At 38.3% G+C, this 21,303-nt stretch overlaps 1 protein-coding gene across 1 annotated transcript in view; it reads left to right on the top strand.

The window, feature by feature from the left end:
* LPIN1 (lipin 1) overlaps positions 1 to 21,303 on the top strand; it is a 47,987-nt gene that overhangs the window by 6,974 nt on the left and 19,710 nt on the right. The window contains exons 2-11 of the mRNA XM_031043940.2: positions 2,555 to 2,755; positions 4,076 to 4,171; positions 5,356 to 5,690; positions 6,055 to 6,174; positions 11,040 to 11,169; positions 13,068 to 13,377; positions 15,464 to 15,557; positions 16,902 to 17,089; positions 18,268 to 18,361; positions 19,737 to 19,806. Coding sequence (XP_030899800.2) covers positions 2,564 to 2,755; positions 4,076 to 4,171; positions 5,356 to 5,690; positions 6,055 to 6,174; positions 11,040 to 11,169; positions 13,068 to 13,377; positions 15,464 to 15,557; positions 16,902 to 17,089; positions 18,268 to 18,361; positions 19,737 to 19,806 — 1,629 coding nt within the window. The 5' untranslated portion in view covers positions 2,555 to 2,563. The remainder of the gene's footprint in view (positions 1 to 2,554; positions 2,756 to 4,075; positions 4,172 to 5,355; positions 5,691 to 6,054; positions 6,175 to 11,039; positions 11,170 to 13,067; positions 13,378 to 15,463; positions 15,558 to 16,901; positions 17,090 to 18,267; positions 18,362 to 19,736; positions 19,807 to 21,303) is intronic.

Below are 21,303 nucleotides of genomic sequence, written 5' to 3'. Positions count from 1 at the left end.
TTATCTGTGCCAGCCTGTTGTTCTGTGAGCAGCATAGGGTGCGGCATGCATTTCAAGTGCAGTTCCCTATGAAAGAGCTTACCACTAGATTTGCATTCAGGAAGGCATGTTTCTAATATATAATAGAGCCCCAGAAGTGCTAATACTGAGTGAATGCTGGAGAACTGAATATAACTGCTCTTTCTGCCATGAAGTTTTCATGTGTTGACTTTCCAGTGGGTGGCACTTTCTAGATGCCTGAATTGAGGGCTGTGCAGAAACGCTTCTCCAAACAGTATTTAGGGATTATTCTTTCATTAGTTAACATCTCTCCTGGTTTTGCCTGGAGCAGAGTTAGGTTTCTGCCTAGTAGCTGTTACAGTGCTGTTTTTTGGCTTTAGTCTGAGAATAATGTTGATGACACACTGATGTTTTTAATTGTTAAGTAGTGTTTATACTAAGTAAAGGACTTTTCAGCTTCTCACATCTTGCCAGCTAGAAGGCTAGGGAGGGCGCAAGAAATTAGGAGGGGATACAGCCAGGACAGCTGACCCCAGCTGACCTAAGGGATGTTTCATACCATATGGCATCATGGTCAGTATATAAACTGGGGGGAAAGCTGACCAGGAGCTGCTTCTCGGGAACAGGCTGGGCATTGGTCAGCAAGCGGTGAGCAGTTGCATTGTGCATCACTTCTTTGGTATACTCTCTTTTATCATTATTATTATTTTGTTCCTTTTCTGTCCTATTAAGCTGTCTTTATCCTTACCCAAGAGTTTTCTCACTTTTACCCTTCAGTTCTCTCCCTCATCCCACTGGGGGGCAGGGGAGCAAGCAAGCAGCTGTGTGGGGCCTAGTCACCAGCTGGTGTTAAACCACAACAACATCTTGTAAGCTAAATACTTCCAAAAGGTTTCTTTGGTTTCCAAACTTAGTGCCTAGTTTTAATCTTAGTCTTTTTGTGATTCGTCTTCCCAGTTATCAGATAGGGAAACCATCATTGCTTTTCAGGGGCAATGTAGTGATAATTATCATAAACTTCAAAAGAACATAAATAAATCTTCCTGGGAGCATTGTTTGTGTTCCGGTACCTGTGTATTGCAATAGAAATAGAAGAAAGGGAAGTTTCAGTACATCCTTTTGAAAAAAAAAACAAAACAAAACACAAGTGATCATTAATTAATTAGAATAGCTATGCATGAAGAGACCAGCCTTAATTATAGCATTTCCTAACTTTAGAATTTTTTACTCTAATGCTTTCACTGTCTTTTTTTTTATAGTTTTTTGTAAGTGTAAATCACAGTGAAAAAAATTAGCTATTCTTGCAGCATTTCATTTTTATAGCATTTTTGTTGTTTATGAGAGAACTCAGCTGAAAGAGAGTCCCTATTGTAGCAGATGATGCTGGTTAACACATGCCACACAACTCAGTGCAGTGACTGTCTCTCAGACTCTGAGCTCAGTTCTGTTCTCATCACCATCAATGGGAGTTTTAGTGTTGCCTTCCCTGCAAGTGTCTCTTTTATTGATGTCCAGGTCATGGAGTACAGCCTAGCAAAGAACTTGTATGTGAGGTATATGTTCTGAGTGCACAATGCTGAAATCAGTATCTTAGAATCTTCAAGAGGTATTGGAAAAATAATGAAAACAATAAACACTTGAAGTCCTTAAAATATGTACTATTTGGGAAGATATCTGCTTAAATTCATTTGTATTTTGAAAGCCCTTAGATGACTTTTTAACTTTGAAGTAAGTCTAAGTATGCATGCTGTCTCACCTAGGGGGCTCAGTGTATTAATGGATCATAAACAGGATGTGCATTAACCAAGTAGAATTAGGAAACTAAATGCTAATTAAATCAAAGAGCAAGAAGATAAAGCCAATCACTTCAACCATCAGCATATGCCTTATTTTCAATAAACCCGCTGTTACTAAAAGGTTGGTTTAAAAAACAAGAGCAGTAAAGTTTCATTAGGAAGCACTCTAAAGTTCAGCTGCTCTGGTTTGAAGGTTGCTTATCAAACCTTAATGTGTATCTATTGTGTGTATGCATTATAATAGTCTTTTAACGGGAGAAGTCCCGTAAAGTGGGAGAATAGTCTTTGACTTGAGTGTAGTGGAAAATTAGATCTGTTAAAACCCATTCACTTGCCCTGCTCTTAAAAGCCTGTAGAAATACATGAGAAAACTGTATTTGTTCTTGATGGCAAAATAAATGGTAGGAGGAGATGTTATTTTGGAAGCAGTGCTTTTCTCTTCAGAGACAATTGGAGGCAATTATGAGCTGCAGAGTCTAAAAGTCTGACAGTGGTTTTGAATGCAACAGGTTTTTATGAACTTTTTGAAAGCTGTTACAATTCTCTTACTTGCGAGGTCTCTTTTGCTTTTGTCTTTGAATAGCTCTTTACAAACACGCATCAGCTGTAAATAAATTAGGTGGGAAGTCCCGATTCTGTGTGATCTTGTTAATTTGTGAAACAGAAGAATATCCCACTGCTGGAATCTCCATCTGTCAAATGTATCTAAAATATAGAGTAGAGATTAAAATCTTGCTATTCTATCTTTTACCTTGCAGGTCCAAACCATGAATTACGTGGGACAGTTAGCAGGACAAGTGTTTGTAACTGTGAAGGAGCTTTATAAAGGACTAAACCCAGCCACATTGTCAGGATGTATAGATGTAATTGTTGTATGTCAACCAGATGGAAATCTTCAGTGTTCTCCTTTCCATGTTCGCTTTGGCAAAATGGGAGTTCTACGTTCTAGGGAGAAAGTGGTAAGAAAATGGAGAATTTTGATATGTTCTGTCTGTGGGTTGTCTTTAATGGCATGAAAGTTACTGAATGTTCTGTGGTGTGCTACTCAAGGTTTTTTTTAGACACTCTTTATAAAGTGGTCAGATTGAGGCAAAGTTCAATTAAAATGGTTGTTACTGATTTTTCTGTTTCATAGCATAATTTGTGAGACTTTGGCTATTGCAAAAACAAAACAAGAATGACATTTGTAAGTTTTATTTTCAGAAAGCAAAAATTTGAATGTGCTGATTTGGCCCTATACTAGATCTCATTAGTGACTGTGGGTTAAGACCCCTTTGTTTAACATCTTCAATAATAGTTACAAAAAGGAGGGTAATAATGAAGTAGTGTTTTCAGATAACAGAATGTTGAGGTTAATTGAAACTAGATAAAGCAGCAAGGACCTCTAAATAAGTGTAACCACACTGAATAACCTGGCAATATGATGTCAGATGTGAAGTTGCCAGTGAGTGATGTGTGACAGATTATTTTGGGAAACAATTTGTAACTACATATAATCTAGAATGTACTTATAGTTGTTCAGTGGAAAGATCCTAATGTCATCATGGACATTGTTCAAATGCTACATAAATCAGAAAGGGAGTCCAATATTTAGGATGGGTAAAAGTTGAAAATGTTGCTATGTCAGTAATGTTCTGTGTCCTGAAATGTAACATTAATATAGACTTATCCAAGCCTCAAAAATACCAAACAAACTTGAGTGAAAATGGAGTTGATGGCAAGAACAGTTATGGGCAAAGAAGGAGATCCTCCTGAGAAGAAATGGAAATAGTTGGGGCTGTATAGCAGTGAGATAAATGCGTGGAAGAAATAGATGCATAAATTGTGTAGAGAATGTAGGACATTTTTTCTTATTTGTGCTCTCCATGGTGTGAAGAGAAGCCTGTTTAATGGAGACAGCATATTAGGAGTTTGCATGTGGAAGTACTTCTTACACAATTCAAAATTAAGCTTTGAATTAAAAAAGCAAAAAGACTTGTGTGGCGAATGAAGCATTCAGATTTAAATTTTAGAAGATTGAGGGCTTTATATAATGACTATAAACCTTCCGGAGCAGAAGAACAAGACAGCAATGAGCTGAATAAGTAAGGAAAACGTTTTGACAATTGATGACCTTGTGAAGTGGTGAGAAGAAAAGAAGTTCACTATTTTGCTATTATAAGGTTTCCTACACTTCCCTGAGAAGCATTTGCCCAGTGACAGTGGTAGAATGGCTGAACAGGATCTGTGTATCAAAAAGAACTTTCTTTTCATATGAAAACATATTTATTTTCTTCCAGGTTGACATAGAAATTAATGGAGAAGCTGTAGACTTGCACATGAAATTAGGAGACAATGGAGAGGCTTTTTTTGTGCAGGAGATGGATAACAACCAGGTAAAAGTCAAAACTAATTTAAAGTTGTCAAAAATTCGATGCCTGTTTTTCAGAGTCACTTTTGAATTTAGGAATTTTTGTTGAAAAATACACTTCTACCCATAATATAGTTCCAAAGTTTCTGGACAGTTTTCTGTTGTGGAAATTCAATACTGTGCAGTTTTTTGGGTTGCTGAGATTTGGAAAAATCTAAAGAAGATAATCACATAACTGAGAAGTATGTTCATGCCAGTGTGTGAGCAGAAGTAATGTGTACGTTGTTCACATGCTCAAAGGTGTGTACAACAGAGGTTTATATGTCAATGACCTGTTTTTTGCAGAAATCTCTGAACATAAACACTCAGCAGAATGCCAGTAGAAGTGCACACACGTGTAAACATCTGTGCACACAGTAATTCTGGTACTCACCAAAGACATGTTCATGTGGAATTATATTGAAGTGAGCATGCCTGCTGTTGAGTTGTGTGATTAAATATCAGTCCATATATGTTGTGGACTATTCAAAATTAGTGTGACCATATGTAATGTGCCATAAGAAAAGCTTTCTACAGCTTTTTCTCATCAGAGAACCGCAATAAATTTTGTCACTGTCCACAGTGGAATGAGTTTTCAAATTCCACATTGAATGTGACAGTAGTTTTAAGTGAGAGCTGTGTGCATGTGCAGTATTAATTTCTATATCTTTATATTTGATAATCTGTGTGGTAATTGGTTATTTGGTGACTGAAAATAGCTAGGAGTTTTGCTTGAGTATCTAGAGATGTATATATGTGATTAAGTTATAAACTTATGACTTCAAAGTTATCGACTGCTGACTGTTACCTGAGTTATCTGAGTTGTGAAGAATTAGCTTGTACAAAATGTTCAGGTTATAAATTAGGATTTTGTTTCTGCTCTGTATGTAGCATCAGGTGGATAGAGATTCATGCCATAATGAGGCCAATGAGATGCTCAGAGGATCCTCTTTATTACAGATACTGTTCCTGGCTTGTCTAAGGAGATGCATCTGTGGAACAGTTTCCATATGCTATAGAATCATAGTGGGCATCCAAGTGTCTAATCTTTATTACTTTTCTGAGGAATAATTCACTTAGATTTTGGCAATTGTGAATATATTTTAGAACCAGATTTATGACTGGTGGAGGAACTAATATATAGCATGGTTTGGATTTTTTCTTCCTCAGGAGATAATTCCTCATCATCTCTCCACATCTCCCATTATGTCTGAGGGAACTGCTTTAATGGAAGCTCAGCTGAAGAGGAACTCCATAGACAGGATAAGAAACCTGGACACCAGTGGATCCTCACTAGTAACACCCCAAGCCCATGGATCCCAGCTTTCTACTGAAACATCTCCAGTCTGTAGCTCTGTGAAAAAAAGGAGGAAGAAGAGGAGAAAGTCTACCCATAAAATAGACAGCTTAAAAAGAGAAGACAATGGAGACACGTCAGAAGATGAAGACATGTTTCCGATAGAGATTAGCTCAGAGGAGGAAAAAGAGCCATTGGACAATTCACGGTATAATGGTGGAACTGAGATATATAATGGAAACCTGATGCTGGGTTAATGTTCCATTCCATGCCTTCCAACAGTAATTTCTATTTAAGTTGGTACACATGGCTGATGAACATGTGTCTATAAGAAAAAGCTTTAGGCTAGAAAGCCATTGGGAACAAAATAACAAAAATTACATAGAAAACATAAGAACAATCCTCCATCATGCTGTGAACTAAAAGGTGTCAATCAGATAATATTTGTCTATATCCTTTTAGTTTAGGTTATACTGATTCTTCTCTACAGTAGGGTTTTTTTGTTGTCTGAAGTATATGACAGTTAGTTATTAAGTATGGTTTTTAAATGTCATGTCTTTCCCTATACCTAGAATCCCTGTTCCAGATGTGTGTCTTGATGAGGTATCTGACATGAAGGCTCCTGCAGCTTCTATGTTTTCTCAGTCTTCATCTTACCCTCATTCAGATGGGGAATGGTCACCTGTTCAAAGGTACTTTTTCTGTTAGTACAGTTCAAATAATCTTCCTCTTTCCATTAAAGTCTTATAGGTTAGTGCTATACAAAGTCTTACTGAAAATAGTGGTATCAAGCATGGTCAGTGTCAACTACTAGATGAATGGTTTCTGTATTTGAAATCAGGTAGTGTTCAAAAAATTCGTGTTAGCTTTGTCCTTGGTTCAACAAATGCATACGTACAAATGCAGGCCAATAAATTTTGAAGAATGTTTCTATCTGTTAATGTCACTATTTGTGTAGAAATATTATAGAGAGGATGAATATTTTGTGAAACCTGAATCTTTGCCTGATGCACACACCTTGTAAGGACTTCAGTGAATGTCTGTATATAAATCTATAGTACTTCGGGTGTAATCCTTTTAAGAACTTTCAAGGCTGTAGTTGATGTAAATGCATATGAGCTTTTTGTGTCCCTTTCAAAGCTAATTTATTGAATTGCACAGTTAAATAGACATGTAATCATAGAATCATCGAATAGTTAGGGTTGGAAAGGACCTTAAGATCATCCAGCTCCAACCCCCCTGCCATGAGCAGGGACACCTCCCACTAAACCATGTCACCCAAGGCTCTAAATATTACCCAAGTAATATTTACTGTGTGAAAAGAACACATACAGAAATATGCTTGTTCTTATTCTTTCCTGTATGTGTATTTATGTGTGTGTGTATACCTTTGATGTCAGAACAGATCAGTTTGGACTGACTCTCTTGTGTCTGTGGAACACTGTCAGAGGGGGACAGTTTTTTGCCGAATGTGCACTGCATTATAATTCCAATGAAATCTGTGTGTTTATGTGCTCCTGTGCACATGTGCCCCACATCCTCCATCCTCTACTGAGTGGAGCAATATTCACAAGACATTATTCTAAGAAGTCTAATTTTAATGTACTGTCTGTGTATTTGAGGGGCAATGTAATCAGAGCAGGGGCTTAATTGAAATGTTTTGAATTGCATTCTGGGAGAAACTGTCCTCACTGACTATAAAGCTTAATATGATTAGCTTCACCAGTTTGGTGATGGCATATGTCAGTACCCTGCCCCTTTGATGCCTTTTTGAGCTGTATGTTCTGTTTGTTTTTAGAGTGCTGTATTCTGGATTTTGAAAGCTCTAGATGTAAATTCAGCATTCATGTAGCTAATGCATAAAGAGCTAAGTGTTAATCAGCACTTGTGAATAATGACACCGTGTTTTTCTTTGTACCAACATGCTGTGCTGTCCAGTAAGCCTATAGATTGCACAGGGCAAACCTCTCTTCTCGCTGTTCCAGCAGACAGAGGCCTACCTAACTCTTGTCCTCAACAATCTTCTCACTTTTTTTTCAGGTAGAACAGTTGTCCTTCCTCTTTTCCTTTTTAAATCCTTTAAAGACATTAATAATATGTGAACTTCATTGAACTTCTTGCTGTGCTTATTGCTAACCCAGGCACCTTGTAAGAAACACTTCCTCTGCTTGCTTCCTTGTGGGCATTGACTGGAGGTAAATTACCTTGATGAATCATCTGTTGAGGATGGCCAATATAAAATCAGGCCAATGAAAACCTGGATTAAAATTGAAGTTGAAAGAAGAAGGGAAGAATTTAGCTAGTGAAAACTTACATTCCTGTGAAGACTGGCATTTCTATGTGGCATTTTATAGTCAGTGTATATTTTAAGGACATTTTTATTCCATGGCTTTTCTGACTTGTTTGCTTGTGCATAGGTTGTGAAAGTAAAAGCAGAACAGAGATCTTGGAGATGAAGTGAGCGGTAAGGAGTACAAAACTTGGAGTGGGAGAACCCCAGTACCAGAAGAGATCTATCTTCTCTGCCATTGTTCCCTGGTGTGTGGGTGGGGAAGTCTTTGCAGGGGGGGAGTATCAGAGTAAAGATGACACAACTGATAAGGCATACTACTTTGCTGTAGTGTAGGATTCTTCTGACTGTAGACTCTCTTCTACAGAGCTGTAAGTGGATGCAGACACTTTTGATGATATCTTAAATTTGAGATGTCTCAAGATTCTGCAGCCAGGCCCTTTGTCTCCATTAAGTGAGTGGACAGAAATCACAGCAACTCAGTTGAAAAATTTAAAGTAGATGTCTGAATATGACCTGTACAATTCTCCATTAATGCTGTGGAAGCTTTGAGTAATATATCAGGCTAAATTGTTCTTTGCTTATCTCAGCAGAGATGCCATACTAGGTGCATAAGGCTGCATCAAACTGATGATCTTGAAGTTTTTGCCAGCTTCTAGATCTGCCCTCTTTAACCTGACCATTACCTGATTGATAATGTTGCATTACCAATCAAGGTGAGATCCTGGGACATTCAAGACTGTTCTCCTTAGTGTTTTTCATGGCAATATAGGCAAGTACACAGGTTGGGATGGTTCAGTGATGTGCTCTGGGTGGCTCCATGAACTTTGCTATAGTGTTCACCTGTCCTGCAGTCTAGATACACAGAGAGGACGTTACAGCACTTCAGCTGTGTATACAACTGTTCTCCTTGATGTGAAATAAGAAGTCCTACTATGGCCACCTCAAAGGAGCTTCAGAGGTTCTCAGCTGTTGTGACATGTACATGAGATAGGTCACTTTCCTTCTATCTTTTCCCAGTTTATTTGGCATCAGTCAGGACTGGACTTTTTCTCAGGTCACACTGCTGCTTTCTCAGGACTCTCTTAGCTTTCAGTGGGAAACACTGCAAAGATCAGTGTGGTTTTCTATTGCAGAACTGCCAACTACAGGTCAAGTTCTGTATTCTTGACATTGGATTACATTAATTGCAATCATAGTGGTTAAGGAATACATAGGACTGTGACACGAATATCCAGCATTTATGGGATGTGAATCAGATATGCTGATCTAAATGACTGAACTGAAGTTTACCTTCTTGTGCATTGTGGACAGGAAGGGTGGCTCTAGTTAAATCTGGAATTATCACAGCAATCTACATAAGGGAAGAGAATTTCAGCTGGGCTGGGTCAGTGACCATTCTAAGGACAGGGGCATTGCAAGGCATAGTTCAGTCCAAGACAAACATGTTGCTTATGTAAGGAATAAAAAGCCCATTTTTAGCATGATTTGCAGACTACTCTCACTGGATTACAAATCCTGCACAGCCTTGGTGTTCAGACTTTCTGACCCCTAGTGTATGTATAACATTAATTTGCGATTTAATTTGACCTAATTGAGTTTAAAAATAAAACTAAAGGAATGGCGTTGTGAGCTTTATTAAGTCTTCAGTCTTATTTTACTTTGGTGGCAATGGTATGAAATGAACAGCAGCCAAAATAGTCCCAGTGTGGGTAAAGGAGATGACATCTGGCATTACATATAGAAGCAGAACTTTACAAACAGGAAGAATACAAACAGGACTGTAGTAGGCATAATTGGCTATCTGTGTCCATAAACTACAGAGATTACTGTTGGTGTTCTAGAAGAAAGTTAGTTGGAGAGAGTAGGTGTGGAGTGTTAAACAACAATGTGGCTTATGAAGAAAAAGAAAAGGTTATTTCTCTGTAATTCCATTACAGCTCCCATCAGGAGGCCACTAACCCTGTATTAATGTGTGTTGATGGCATAGAAAATTCCATTTTATGCCCTGGATGATATAAGGAATGAGAATGCTGTAATATTTTTATATACAAAATAATTTATCCCTGTTTGCCTTGTGGCTGCATGTTTGCAGCCTGATTGGACGTGGGCCATTCAAATCAAGATGACATTGCAATGATAATTCTAGTCTACTCGAAGGTTGTATTCACATTTATACACTAATCTACAAGGAGAAATCAACTGAAAAAAAATTCTAAAGATCTAACCGTTTGTTACTACTAAATCCTCACTTTTTATTGTATAGAAAAGTAGTATCTGTAGAATGAGACTTAAGATGTCGCCACTGTGTTTGTGTCAAAAGTTCAGCAGATAGTGGCATTTTTTCTACTTTGTTTTGGGACAGTGGGTAATATTTTGGTGTTGAGATGCTTACCCTAATCCTAACCTACTTGTGGCTGTATATACTCAGAACCAGTAAAGCAGACATGTGCATGGACCATTGGACAGCCTTTCGCAGCAAGAGGCATCTTCAGGGCACTCAGGGCAAAACTGCCTGGTATTAACATACACACATACAGCATTACAGGCAGAGTAGATAATGAGAATATAAATAAATACTGATTCACTAATTCAAGAACAAAAGGAAAAATGTGACTTGCTAGCACATTGTTGACTTTACCACATTACATATATGTTATAAACTAATAATTTACTGATTATTAAATATTTTTATTAAGTAGTCAGCAAAGCAAACAGTTAAACTTTTTTGAACTGAAAGAACTCAGAATCTTTGTACAGCTCTGCTGTTGTACAGCTTTCTCTATAAACTTGTGTCCAAGGCTAGAACTAAGCAATTTAGTAGAAGGAAGTAATCAGCTGGATTCGTTAGACTAATTTATTACTTAATCAGGTTAAAATGTCTTGCTCATGCGAGTAATTTCTGCACTTTGCATCCATTATAACAATACTAACATCTATTCATCTGCTGCTGCTGGTACCATCCCTGTACTTCTTCCACACAAAACCCTCCTGAAATGTTCAGGTCCAGTAGTCCTGTTTCATCTCTTTCAGCTTCTCAAATCCTGCTTCTGTGACAGCACTTAATAAAAAATGGATGAGACCTCTGAATGCCAGTCTGAGAGGATCCTGAACTGTTTAAACTCTCTTTCCATGCTTTTACATTTTCAGTTGGCTAATGGCTATTTAGATCTCCAGTGCTTTGTGTTGGGGATATCAGTTTGGAAAATGCTTAATGTGTTGTGGTTACTTTTGGTTTTGTAATATTTTTTGTTTGGTTTTCTTCAGCCCATCAGGTTCACGCCCTCCTACTCCTAAAAGTGACTCAGAATTAGTCAGTAAACCTACGGACAGAAGTGGGCTGAAGAATAATCCCCACATGCACTGGGCATGGGGAGAGCTACCCCAGGCTGCAAAGGTATCCAATGTAATTTAATTCCTGCTAGCATCTGTTGGGCATATGGATTTACTCTGCTGCAGACTACTAAAGAGGGAGTGGATCCTGGTTTTACCGAATACTGTAATGTTTTATGTAAGAAAGAGAATTGCATCTTGCTCCTTAGGAGGTACAGGAAAGTACCCTGTGCTGGGTATGTTATCAATACCCATGATACATGGTAAAAAATGACCCTGAGACCTAATCTTGTAAAAGTTAGAAGCTTAAATAACATATAAAATCAAAATAAATGTCCTTTGGTAAATCACTGAAATTCATAAATGATCTTAGATGGAAATTAGTGCTTGGTGTTAGCAGTGTGATTCACAAAAATTGAAATTGGTTGTTTTGAGTACATAAGCATCCAGAAACACTTAGAGTTCCGTGTCAGTGCATGCCCAGGCATGCTGTTCTCTTGGCTCAGCTGACTGGCTTGGTGCCTGTCTTCTCCCTGAAGCCATTTGGCTCAGTTAGGTGGCAGAATCTGTAGTGTGCCAGCAATATTGTCTCCCATGTTGCACAGTAGCCATGTGTAGCTGTGTACACTGCAGGTCAGTCAGGTATTGATCAGCTCCATATGACAGCTATGGAGTCAGAGCTTTCATAGAGGAAAAGGGTGACTTAGGGGTTATGCCTGCCTCAGGGTATGAGAAACAAAAGTCAGTAGCATATTGCAACTACAGGGGCAGGGTTTTTGCAGGATTTGGCCTCTACTTCTCAAGCCTGGCTTCTCTACAGAAAGGTCTGCAGGAGTGTTGGGGTCAGGAACAGTATAAAGAAACAAAATTGCTGCTTTGCAGGCTGGGGAAGTGGGTGTTCTCTTCAGAAAGAAGACTACATTCTGGTGATGTCACCAGAAGTGTAATGGTGCTATTATATTTTATCTTTAGTTCAGTGTTGCTAGCTAGTGGCATAAGAAGGGATGGAAATCCAGAATTCTTAATTCCTTCAGAAAACCTCTGGCTTCTTCTTTAGTGGTCCATAGATGAGCTGCTTCATCACCTCTGTGTTATTCTCCTCCTCATGTATGTTAGAAAATTGGGAGCTATTTTCTGTAAGTAGAGAACTAATTCAAGTGCACAGGCCCAGGCAAGAATTTCAAATTGGCATTTCCAATCTATAATTTAGGGTTTCCTGTTAATAGATGTAGGTGTTTCATTTTTATCACAGTCACACAGCCTAGTGTGTACAGCAAATCTGACTCTTGGAAGCTTTTCCCTCTGCAGTCCCTGCCTGTGTCCCTAGCCAGTCTATTCAGAGTTGATCTGACCTTACCTGAATTGAGAGTTATGCTTTGGACAATCTTAATTTTTGTTTAAGAGTTTTTTGCTATCGTGTGAAGGTTATAGCAGCTATACAGCTGCTGCTGTATGAGTTCAGTTTTCCTCTGTAAGAACTCCTCCTGTCCCACACTGAGAGAAGATTTCGAATTGTTCCTGTGAAGTGATTTTAAAGTCTAAATCTGGGGTATTGATGAATGACAGTGTCTGGTCCCTGGGAGCATTCTGGTTATGTACGGACTGCAGTCTGCACTTCCTTCTTATCCTTGTCAGGGTTACCTTCTGAAGAAAAGTTAGGATTTGTGCAGGAAGGAGGGCAGGGTGGGAGCTATGATGTACTCCCAGGCAGGTGAGTGGGAAATGAAGATGGTAAAGCACACTGCAAAACAAGTCTTTCCTGGCCCCAAGATACGGATGAATTTTGAGTAGCAAATACACAGGAGAGAGGCCTTTTGTACACTGTAGTCTCCACCTCAGTGGTACCTTTCTGCTGTAGTTGCTTACCTTGAGAATCTGATCTCACTGAATGATCAGACAATTAAACTCTGGCTGTTCCATTTAATAACTTTTCTTTATAGCAGTCTGTTTTTTTCCTCACAGGCCAGTCCTCTGCTCAAAGCAAAGGAAGCCAGTGTGGTGGATGTAAATCCTTCTGAAAACACTCACTTTCGGGTCATCCAGAATTCTCCTATAGAGGAGTTTAACACTAAGTCTCCTCTACCTCCTCTTGGACAAGCAGATGCAGCAACTGCTGCTGAAAGTGAGCCCTTAGCAGCTGAGACAAATAAGCCAGAGACAGAGTCTCCAGGAGCAGCTGTACCACCATTGCCTGCCAATGAAGAAATAAAACAAGCCACAGCTTGCTCAACCCAACCAGCTGGCAAAACAGATTCTCCATCCAGAAAAAAAGGTAAAGGTCTTGATTCTTCACTTTTATATGTATGATTTCATCTTTAAATTTCATGGTGATAAAGTACTTCATTGCCATTTAGATTAATCTGTGCCCTGAAGGCACTTTCACATCTGGAAAATTATAAACTTTGGAAAGAACCTTCCAAACCTGAGCTGTGCAGCCTTCTGTTCACAGGAACCATGTAGTGAGGCAGAAGCTTCTTCTTGGTTTGGGATTTTTGGCAGCTCTGTGCACATGAGCAAGACTTACAAAACTTGTTCCAAATTCATCTACACTGGTTCAATTTTCAGGTTTTGGTACAAGCAAACTGTAGATCTGGTTCACCTGCTCTGACTACTTTCTGAGTTATGTGTTTCTGGTAATTGTGGAATTTCTGTGCTCTGGTACAAAGTGGTAGTATGTCCTTTGTGCGAACAGCAGATTCACCGCAAAATAAGGTGCTTTCATTTCGCATGAGCAATGAGCAATTTCAGTCATTTGTGGTACACGTTCTGTTCTGAATTTGTGAAATATAACCCTATCTGCTTTTCTACTTCTTACTTTCTGGGCTTTATATCCATGTTATTGTATAATAAGTGTTACAATCTTCATATGAAATTTATTTGCTTACAAGTGTTGTGTTTTAGAGCTCTGATAATTCTCTAATTATATAAAACCTATTTAAGCTTGGTTTATGCAGCTGATTTTAATTAGTAGACATACAGGTTTCTTAGCCACTTCCCCATGTGTTCCACTATCTTTGAAGGTATAAAAATCAGTGTTACTCTGCTGTTTGGCCTTTACATAACTTAGTTTTCTGATTTCTTTGCTGATGTTTGATGTTGGTAACTGGGATAGGGAGAAGTCAGGGGCTTTAGAATGAATTCCAAGTTAGGTTTTGGCCTTAAAACAATTACTTGTCTAGATGAACCAGCAAAAACAGGACAGCAATGACTGTGTGTTTTGGTACTAGTTAAAGACATGGGAGGGTTGTCATGTGCCCTAGAGTGGTGCATGCACACACACAACACATCAGATGTATGTGCTAAACAGTGAGTTGTCTCCATAACAAGCCAGTTACAGTGTATTAGTGACTATAGTATAGTCTGTTGTGTTATTTCCCTTTTGCAAAGGGACGCTGAAGGTTAGTTCTTGAAGATTAAAGTCTCCAATTGCCTTACTGTTATAATAGGCCTATGCAAACACTTTTTCTTTGCTGCTCTCCTATAGTGACCACTGACTTCTAATTCCCACTTGTTTTGCCTTGGACAGGGAGGCTTCAGCATCTCAGAACTTGTCCTCTGTTATCCTAGAGGACAAAATCTGAATGTCCTGGGTTCAGCAGTAGCAGTCATTTTTTTTCTCCTTCTTGGTAGCTGGTGCAGCACTGTGTTTTGACTTTTGGGCTGGGAATGGTGCTGATAGCACTGATGTTTTTAGTTACTGCTCAAATGTTTACTCTAGCTAAGGACTTTCTGAGCCTCATGCTCTGCCAGGGAGGAGGGGAGGCCGGGAGGAAGGAGAGACAGGACACCTGACCCAAACTAGCCAAAGAGGTATTCCATACCATAGCATGTCATGCCCAGGATGTAACTGAGAGTTACCCGAAAGGGCTAGTGCTCTGGGGGGGTTGGAGGAGGTATCGGTCGGTGCTCGGTTGGGCAGGGTGGGGTGAGTTATGGGTCGGTGGCTGGTGAGATGTTGTATTCTCTTCACTTGTTATTGGCTTTATCATTATTATTATTATTATTATTGGTGGTAGCAGTAGTGATTTATGTTATACCTTAGTTATTAAACTGTTCTTATCTCAATCCGTGGGAGCTACATTCTTTTGATTCTCCTCCCCAGCTCTCTGGGAGTTGGGGGAGAAAGGAGGGGAGTGAGTGCACGAGCTCTGTGGTTGGGTTTAAACCACGACACTGAACAATGTATAGGAGCAACTTGTTTTGAAATTTTTGGCAGTACCATTTTATACAAATACAGTTCACAAACTGTTACAATTTGGTTTCTCAATCTTAAAATGAATAGTTAAACAGTAATAACAGTTCTGGCTTGTTGCTCAGAAAATGATCGTTAATAGGCTTATATGTGCTGTCCCTTACAGACAAACGAAGCCGGCATCTTGGTGCTGATGGTGTCTATTTAGATGACCTCACTGACATGGATCCAGAAGTTGCTGCACTTTATTTCCCCAAGAAGTATAAGTCCTTTGTTTATATTTTGACTATTTAAAGAGCTCTTTTCACCTTCCAGATTCACTGTCAACCAGATAAGACCTCCTTTTTCAGAGCCCCTGTAGACATGAAGGCAGAAGGAAAATAAAACTCTGTAGAGAAGAATATTAGAGCTTTTGTAAGATTTTGCATTTGGGCCTGAGAAGTGTGCTTGAAAGTAATTTTCTATTTTGGTCAATTAAACATCATACATTGCTTGTGGATTGTTATGTGATGTACACTGACATTTCTGAGTGTTACTCACATGCCCTGGGAGAGTGATTTGCCTTGGGATATACTTATCCCCATGTCCTTGCTTATTACCATGAGGAGTATACCTTACTGTTAATAGTATTAGCACCAAATTACTGCTTTAGTGTTATTATACAGTGGGTGATCACCTTTAAATATGAATGTTACAAAATAATTTTTGGAAGGTGCATAACAGATCTATTTATGCAAGTATTGCACCCTGAAAATAAGATTTCCAACTTGCTCTGATCTTTATTAGAGCCTCTTATAACATTTATAGTCCTCTTTCCACATCATACTCCAGTCATTTCACTAAATTCATTGAGCAACAACTAAAGCAGCTTGCATATTTTATTTTTCCCTCTTGCTTGCTTAAACTCAGCTGTTGTGATATTAGCATTTTAATAAAAGTGAGGAAGATAGTAATATGGAGAAAAAAGTTGAATTGAAAGTTCCTTTTTCAAATGTGTTCATATAAATCTGGAGTGGAAAGCAGAATTTGATGAGCCTACACTTTGTAATAATGATCTCATCTATCTGCAGATTTTAAGTGGGTACAATGATTTATTATTTCTCAAATTTTTTAATCCTAGTAGTTTATATGTAGAGTATTTTATTTGTATATACATGACATAAACACACAAGCAGATGCATCTTTTGTTCTGGCTTTAGCTATCAGTTTGTATAATGAATATAAATAAAATAATAAAGTAATATGTTTATTCTTCTGCCTGTGTGGGAATAGTTCTAGTATAAACACTGCTTATAGTAGCAAGCATTATATAGTCTACTAAGGTCGTACAGTTTATTGCCTTATTTTTTCTATCTCTTGTACATATGTGAAGCTATAATTATACATGCTTAGTCTGAACAAGTAAGAAGAAGCAATCTAATGTTTGAGGGCACATGAGGCCTGTACTACTTTTATGGTAAAACCAAGCAAATTTCTTTAGGTTCTTCCCCTTTCCCGGTACCCCCCCCCCCCCAACTGTGTGTCAGATGTAAAAGGTGGTTGCTAAAGGGAATGAATTTGGGAATGAATACATGGAGACTGAATTCCTGATTTTTCTTTTCCAGTGGGGATAATGTCCAATGCAAGAACACGAGTGACACAGGGCTACGATCTGCCAGCCAATCTCCACAGTCTGGTGGGAGCTCAGGTGTTGACAGTGGAGTTGAAAGCACTTCGGATGGAATTCGAGATTTACCTTCCATTGCCATTTCTCTCTGCGGAGGCCTTACTGACAACAGAGAAATAACCAAAGGTACAGAATGAGTTTGTTAGGTAGGCATGTGCTGGCAGCCAAGCTTTAGCATCCTAGACTGAAGAAGCAGTGCCCTCCTGTGGTTGTATTCAAGAATGTGTTGCGAAGAGAAATGCTGTCCCTGTAATTATTAGATTCCTAGAATATTTCATATTTAAAATAATGGACTTATATAGGAATGAGAATTTTTAGTAAGTTTTAGTAGTTCACTACATACTAAATTTTCTAAAGTATTTTGTTGCATTGGCTTTTGTGTTTGGTTTTTTTTGGTTCTGTTTTTAATTTTGTGATAGTACTAAGGCTTGTATCACGATAGTATTAATGGTATCTTTTCTGCTTGGTATAGTATATAACTAGGAAGTCACAGCTGTTGGTGTCAGCAATGAAAAAGGTGATCTGTAAATGGGAACACTAGAAGGGGGAGTTGGAAACTAACCTGAGTTCCTGTTCTACCTCAAATTTCATATGTAACTCTTAGATAAATCATTTACAGTGCTCTGTACCTTAAACTTCCAGCTGCATAATGTGAACATAAATGTGTTAAGACTTGTGTTTTCTGTAGTTATATGACATCATAAAAATCATATGAGCCTGATGCTACACTGATTGCTGTTTAGAACTCAGTTGTAAAGTATTTCAAATATACTGTGATTTACTGGAGTTGAATTGTTACTGCATCACTTGTAAATTATATAGACATTGTGAAAGGAGTTACAATCAGTGGAAGGGGTATGCACAAACATTTTCACTTTGCTGTAGGCCTTACAAAGGATAAAATTAAGTTTTGGCTGTGGGTTTACATATACATTGATCATGTCAGTTCCTTCTCCTAACATGGACAGAGGATCAATGAAAGACATGATAAAGTGCTTCATTGCCTTGCTTAGAAGCCTGATTTTCCTCCCTCACAGTTCCATCCCTGAGCTTTCTCTCAGCTTGTATTTTGAACAGGAAAGACACCCAGCAGACAAAGAAATACTCAGTATCTTCTGAGATTGAGTCTCTGAATACTTTGCTTCCATATTAGCACTTCCCCTGCTAAGGTCATCACCTTTGTAATGAAAGATTGACCCAGAACAGTGAAACCTGCTTGTCTGAGAGGTGCGAAGATGTTTAGGTTGGCCATCCCAGACATATATAAATGCATGCTTTACAAATGTAGTTTTTTCTCCCCACAGAAGAATTCTTAGAACATGCAGTAACATACCAGCAGTTTGTGGACAATCCTGCTATCATTGATGACCCTAACCTTGTGGTTAAAATTGGAAATAAGTAAGTATATTTCAAGAAAAAAACCCGCTACTGTTGTAACAAAAATACTTCTGTGGCACTTCAGTGTGTTAGAGAAATTGAACTGTAGCTGAAAAATAGGTTTTGAATGTTCATAGCTTAGATACATCCAGAAAGAGTCAACTCTCCAAAGAATTTGGGCCCTGCTAGCTACCTTTCCTTCTTTAAATTGAAAGAGCAGTTTCAGATGACCTGTTACAGCTAATTGTTACAATTTGAATTTAAAGAAGCTAGTATTAAATATTAATGGTGTTCACACTCAACTGGCAGAGTAAAAAATTAAATAGGATGTGAACTTTCTAAGGCTTGCCCTGAGCCAGTTTGAGTAATTGATATTTACAGGGGTATGGCAGTCTGCTTGCAAGCACTCTTTACCTAGCAGTTTGTCTGTATATACTGAATATTTTGCTAATATGTCTCTATGGAGGTATTACTTGTCAAACTTCACCTACCAAGTATGAGACTTATATTTCTACAAGGCTAAGGGATTACTTCGTATGTTCACACTGCTGGCAGCAGCGTGGCACTAATCTATGCTAGGTGCAGCTTTTTGCATGATGTTTTAACTTGAGAACTTGCATCTGGCATACAATGTTACAGAGTAGAGGAGAGATCATGGCATTGTGTTGCACTTAGAGGTGAGGCTACCCTTAGTTGTAGACATCACTCACACAAATCTGACATGCCTGGTACATCCTTATGTGCTAGTTTGTATTGCAGATATGTTACAGCCTCATACCTGACCCTCTCTGTGGTCTGAGGCGAGTCACTTACAGCTTCCCTGTCATAGTTCTGTGACTTTGATGGTAGTGTTTACCTGCTTATTTATGTACTGGGGAAGAGAGAGGAGTACTTAGTGAGGATATGACTGTCTCATTCTTTGGATGTCATGTGAACTTCAGCTTCCCTAAACAGTATTTTGTTTGTCCTGCTGTCTGTAAGAGTTGAGCCATCCATGTTCAGCACATAATAGCAAAAGCTTGACATTATGTAGACTACTTAACATTATGTAGACTACAGCCCCTAACATTTATGTGGTTCCTTGATAGAAAAACAATGTAAACAGTTGTAGAAAAAAAAAGTGTCTCATGTGAAAGTAAGTATAATAAGGACATAAGGAATGTATGAAAAATGCCCTCTCTACATCAGGACATAGCTTTTCTTGCATACCTTGAAATGTGTACGTCATAAATTCCTGTGAACATAATGTGGAATAAGATGGGTCTGCTATTACTGGTGCAGTATTAAGCCATCTGGGCTTAAACCATGGCACCTGCCAGATGACAAATACTAAGTAGATTGTGAATTGGAACCTTGGGATTACAAAATGCAGTAATTGTCTCTCTTGCATGCCCAGGTACTACAACTGGACAACAGCTGGACCCCTTCTGCTGGCAATGCAGGCATTCCAGAAACCTTTGCCAAAGGTGAGATTGAAAATGAAGGTTGGTCAGAGGATGACTTCTGATATTCTTCCATTTATTAAGGCAGGGAAGAGGGTTGTTGCACAAAAGAGGATCTGTACATCAGTAATACCTATCCACATGTAACCATTCATCTAGTTTATGCTAGGGGCTGAATAAGCAGGACTCAATTTGATCTGTGATTAGTATTTATTTGCTTGGCTAAGAACTTTACAAATACTTTAAATAAGGAAAACTTCCTGTTTTCCTTCATTAATATGGTTTATAAGCAGAAATTTTATTGACCCATGTTTGTGTTTGCTGTAGCTGAATACCTGATGACTGCTTTCCATTTTATCTGTATGGAGCATATATTATAAAATAAGAATAGAGGCTAGAAATTTTAACCTCAGTGAATAAGCTTTAAATACTAGGTAAAGAAGGCCTGTAGCTTGCTAGTTTTCTATTTTTCAGTTGATTGTTCATAAACAAACTAGGTAGGTAGTGGCAGATAGCTATGATTATGTGGTATTTATATGTCTTGGCTTGCCTTAAATGCATTTATTAACTTAATTCAGTTCCATGGGACCTGGTGCCACATAGATGCTTAGGACAGAAAGGCACACTGCAATACTACTAAGTAGTATCATCGCTGGTACTGTTTTGTATCCTGGTTAGCCATGGATTTAATGAAGTCGGGGACTCAAACTCTCCTACTATTTCTAGTACTTCACCTGTCTTTGGGTTTAATACATGTGAATTCAAATACTATCTCTATTGCCATGAATGTGGGATAAAAATTTCTTCAAAGTCCAGAACACTCTCTACCACTATGTTCTTTCTTAGTGCCACGTCACATATGTATGCATGTATAGCTCCACTGTAGTACCCCAATGTAAAATAAATTGATCCTAAGGGTCCCAAGCATATGGTAAACCTGGCTTGAATTTCAAGGATGTTAGAGCCACATATTTTGTGCTTTACTGCAAATATTCTATATATGCAAATACTTGTCAAAGGTGGAATTCATCTGTGGAACTCAAATGCCCACAGAAGGTGTATAGTTATCTTTATCTGTATTTGTTGGGCATTTCCACAGACCTTGATAGATGCCTGTGAGATCTCATAAAGATAATGCAAAGTAACTGCATTTTTAATTAAACACCGATGCCCATGCTAGATGTTTTGGGTTTTGCCTAGGATAAAATTGAAAGAATGGAAACAAAATATTTTTCCATTAAGGGAAATGGCAGTTCTTTCAACAGTGTTATGATTACGCCATCGTTCGTAGAGGTTATCAGTTAAGAAGTCTATGAGTGTGAAATTCAGTGTGTTCATTTTTTTTAAATAATCAATTTATATGCTGAAGGCTGATAATTTTCTAGACAGTGCAATTTGAATTTAGTGGACTAGCCAGTATATGTAGTTAGATCAGTCTATATGATTCGGAAGGTTTACTTGACTGAACTGTGCCTCTGAAACTGAAATTACTAATTTATGCTACCAGTTATGTTACTGGTT

The sequence above is a fragment of the Melopsittacus undulatus genome, chromosome 3 (genome assembly GCF_012275295.1).
Source record: "Melopsittacus undulatus isolate bMelUnd1 chromosome 3, bMelUnd1.mat.Z, whole genome shotgun sequence".
NCBI lineage: Eukaryota > Metazoa > Chordata > Aves > Psittaciformes > Psittaculidae > Melopsittacus > Melopsittacus undulatus.
The sequence above is the reverse complement of the archived record's forward strand: the minus strand, read 5'-3'. Positions and strand labels throughout refer to the sequence as shown.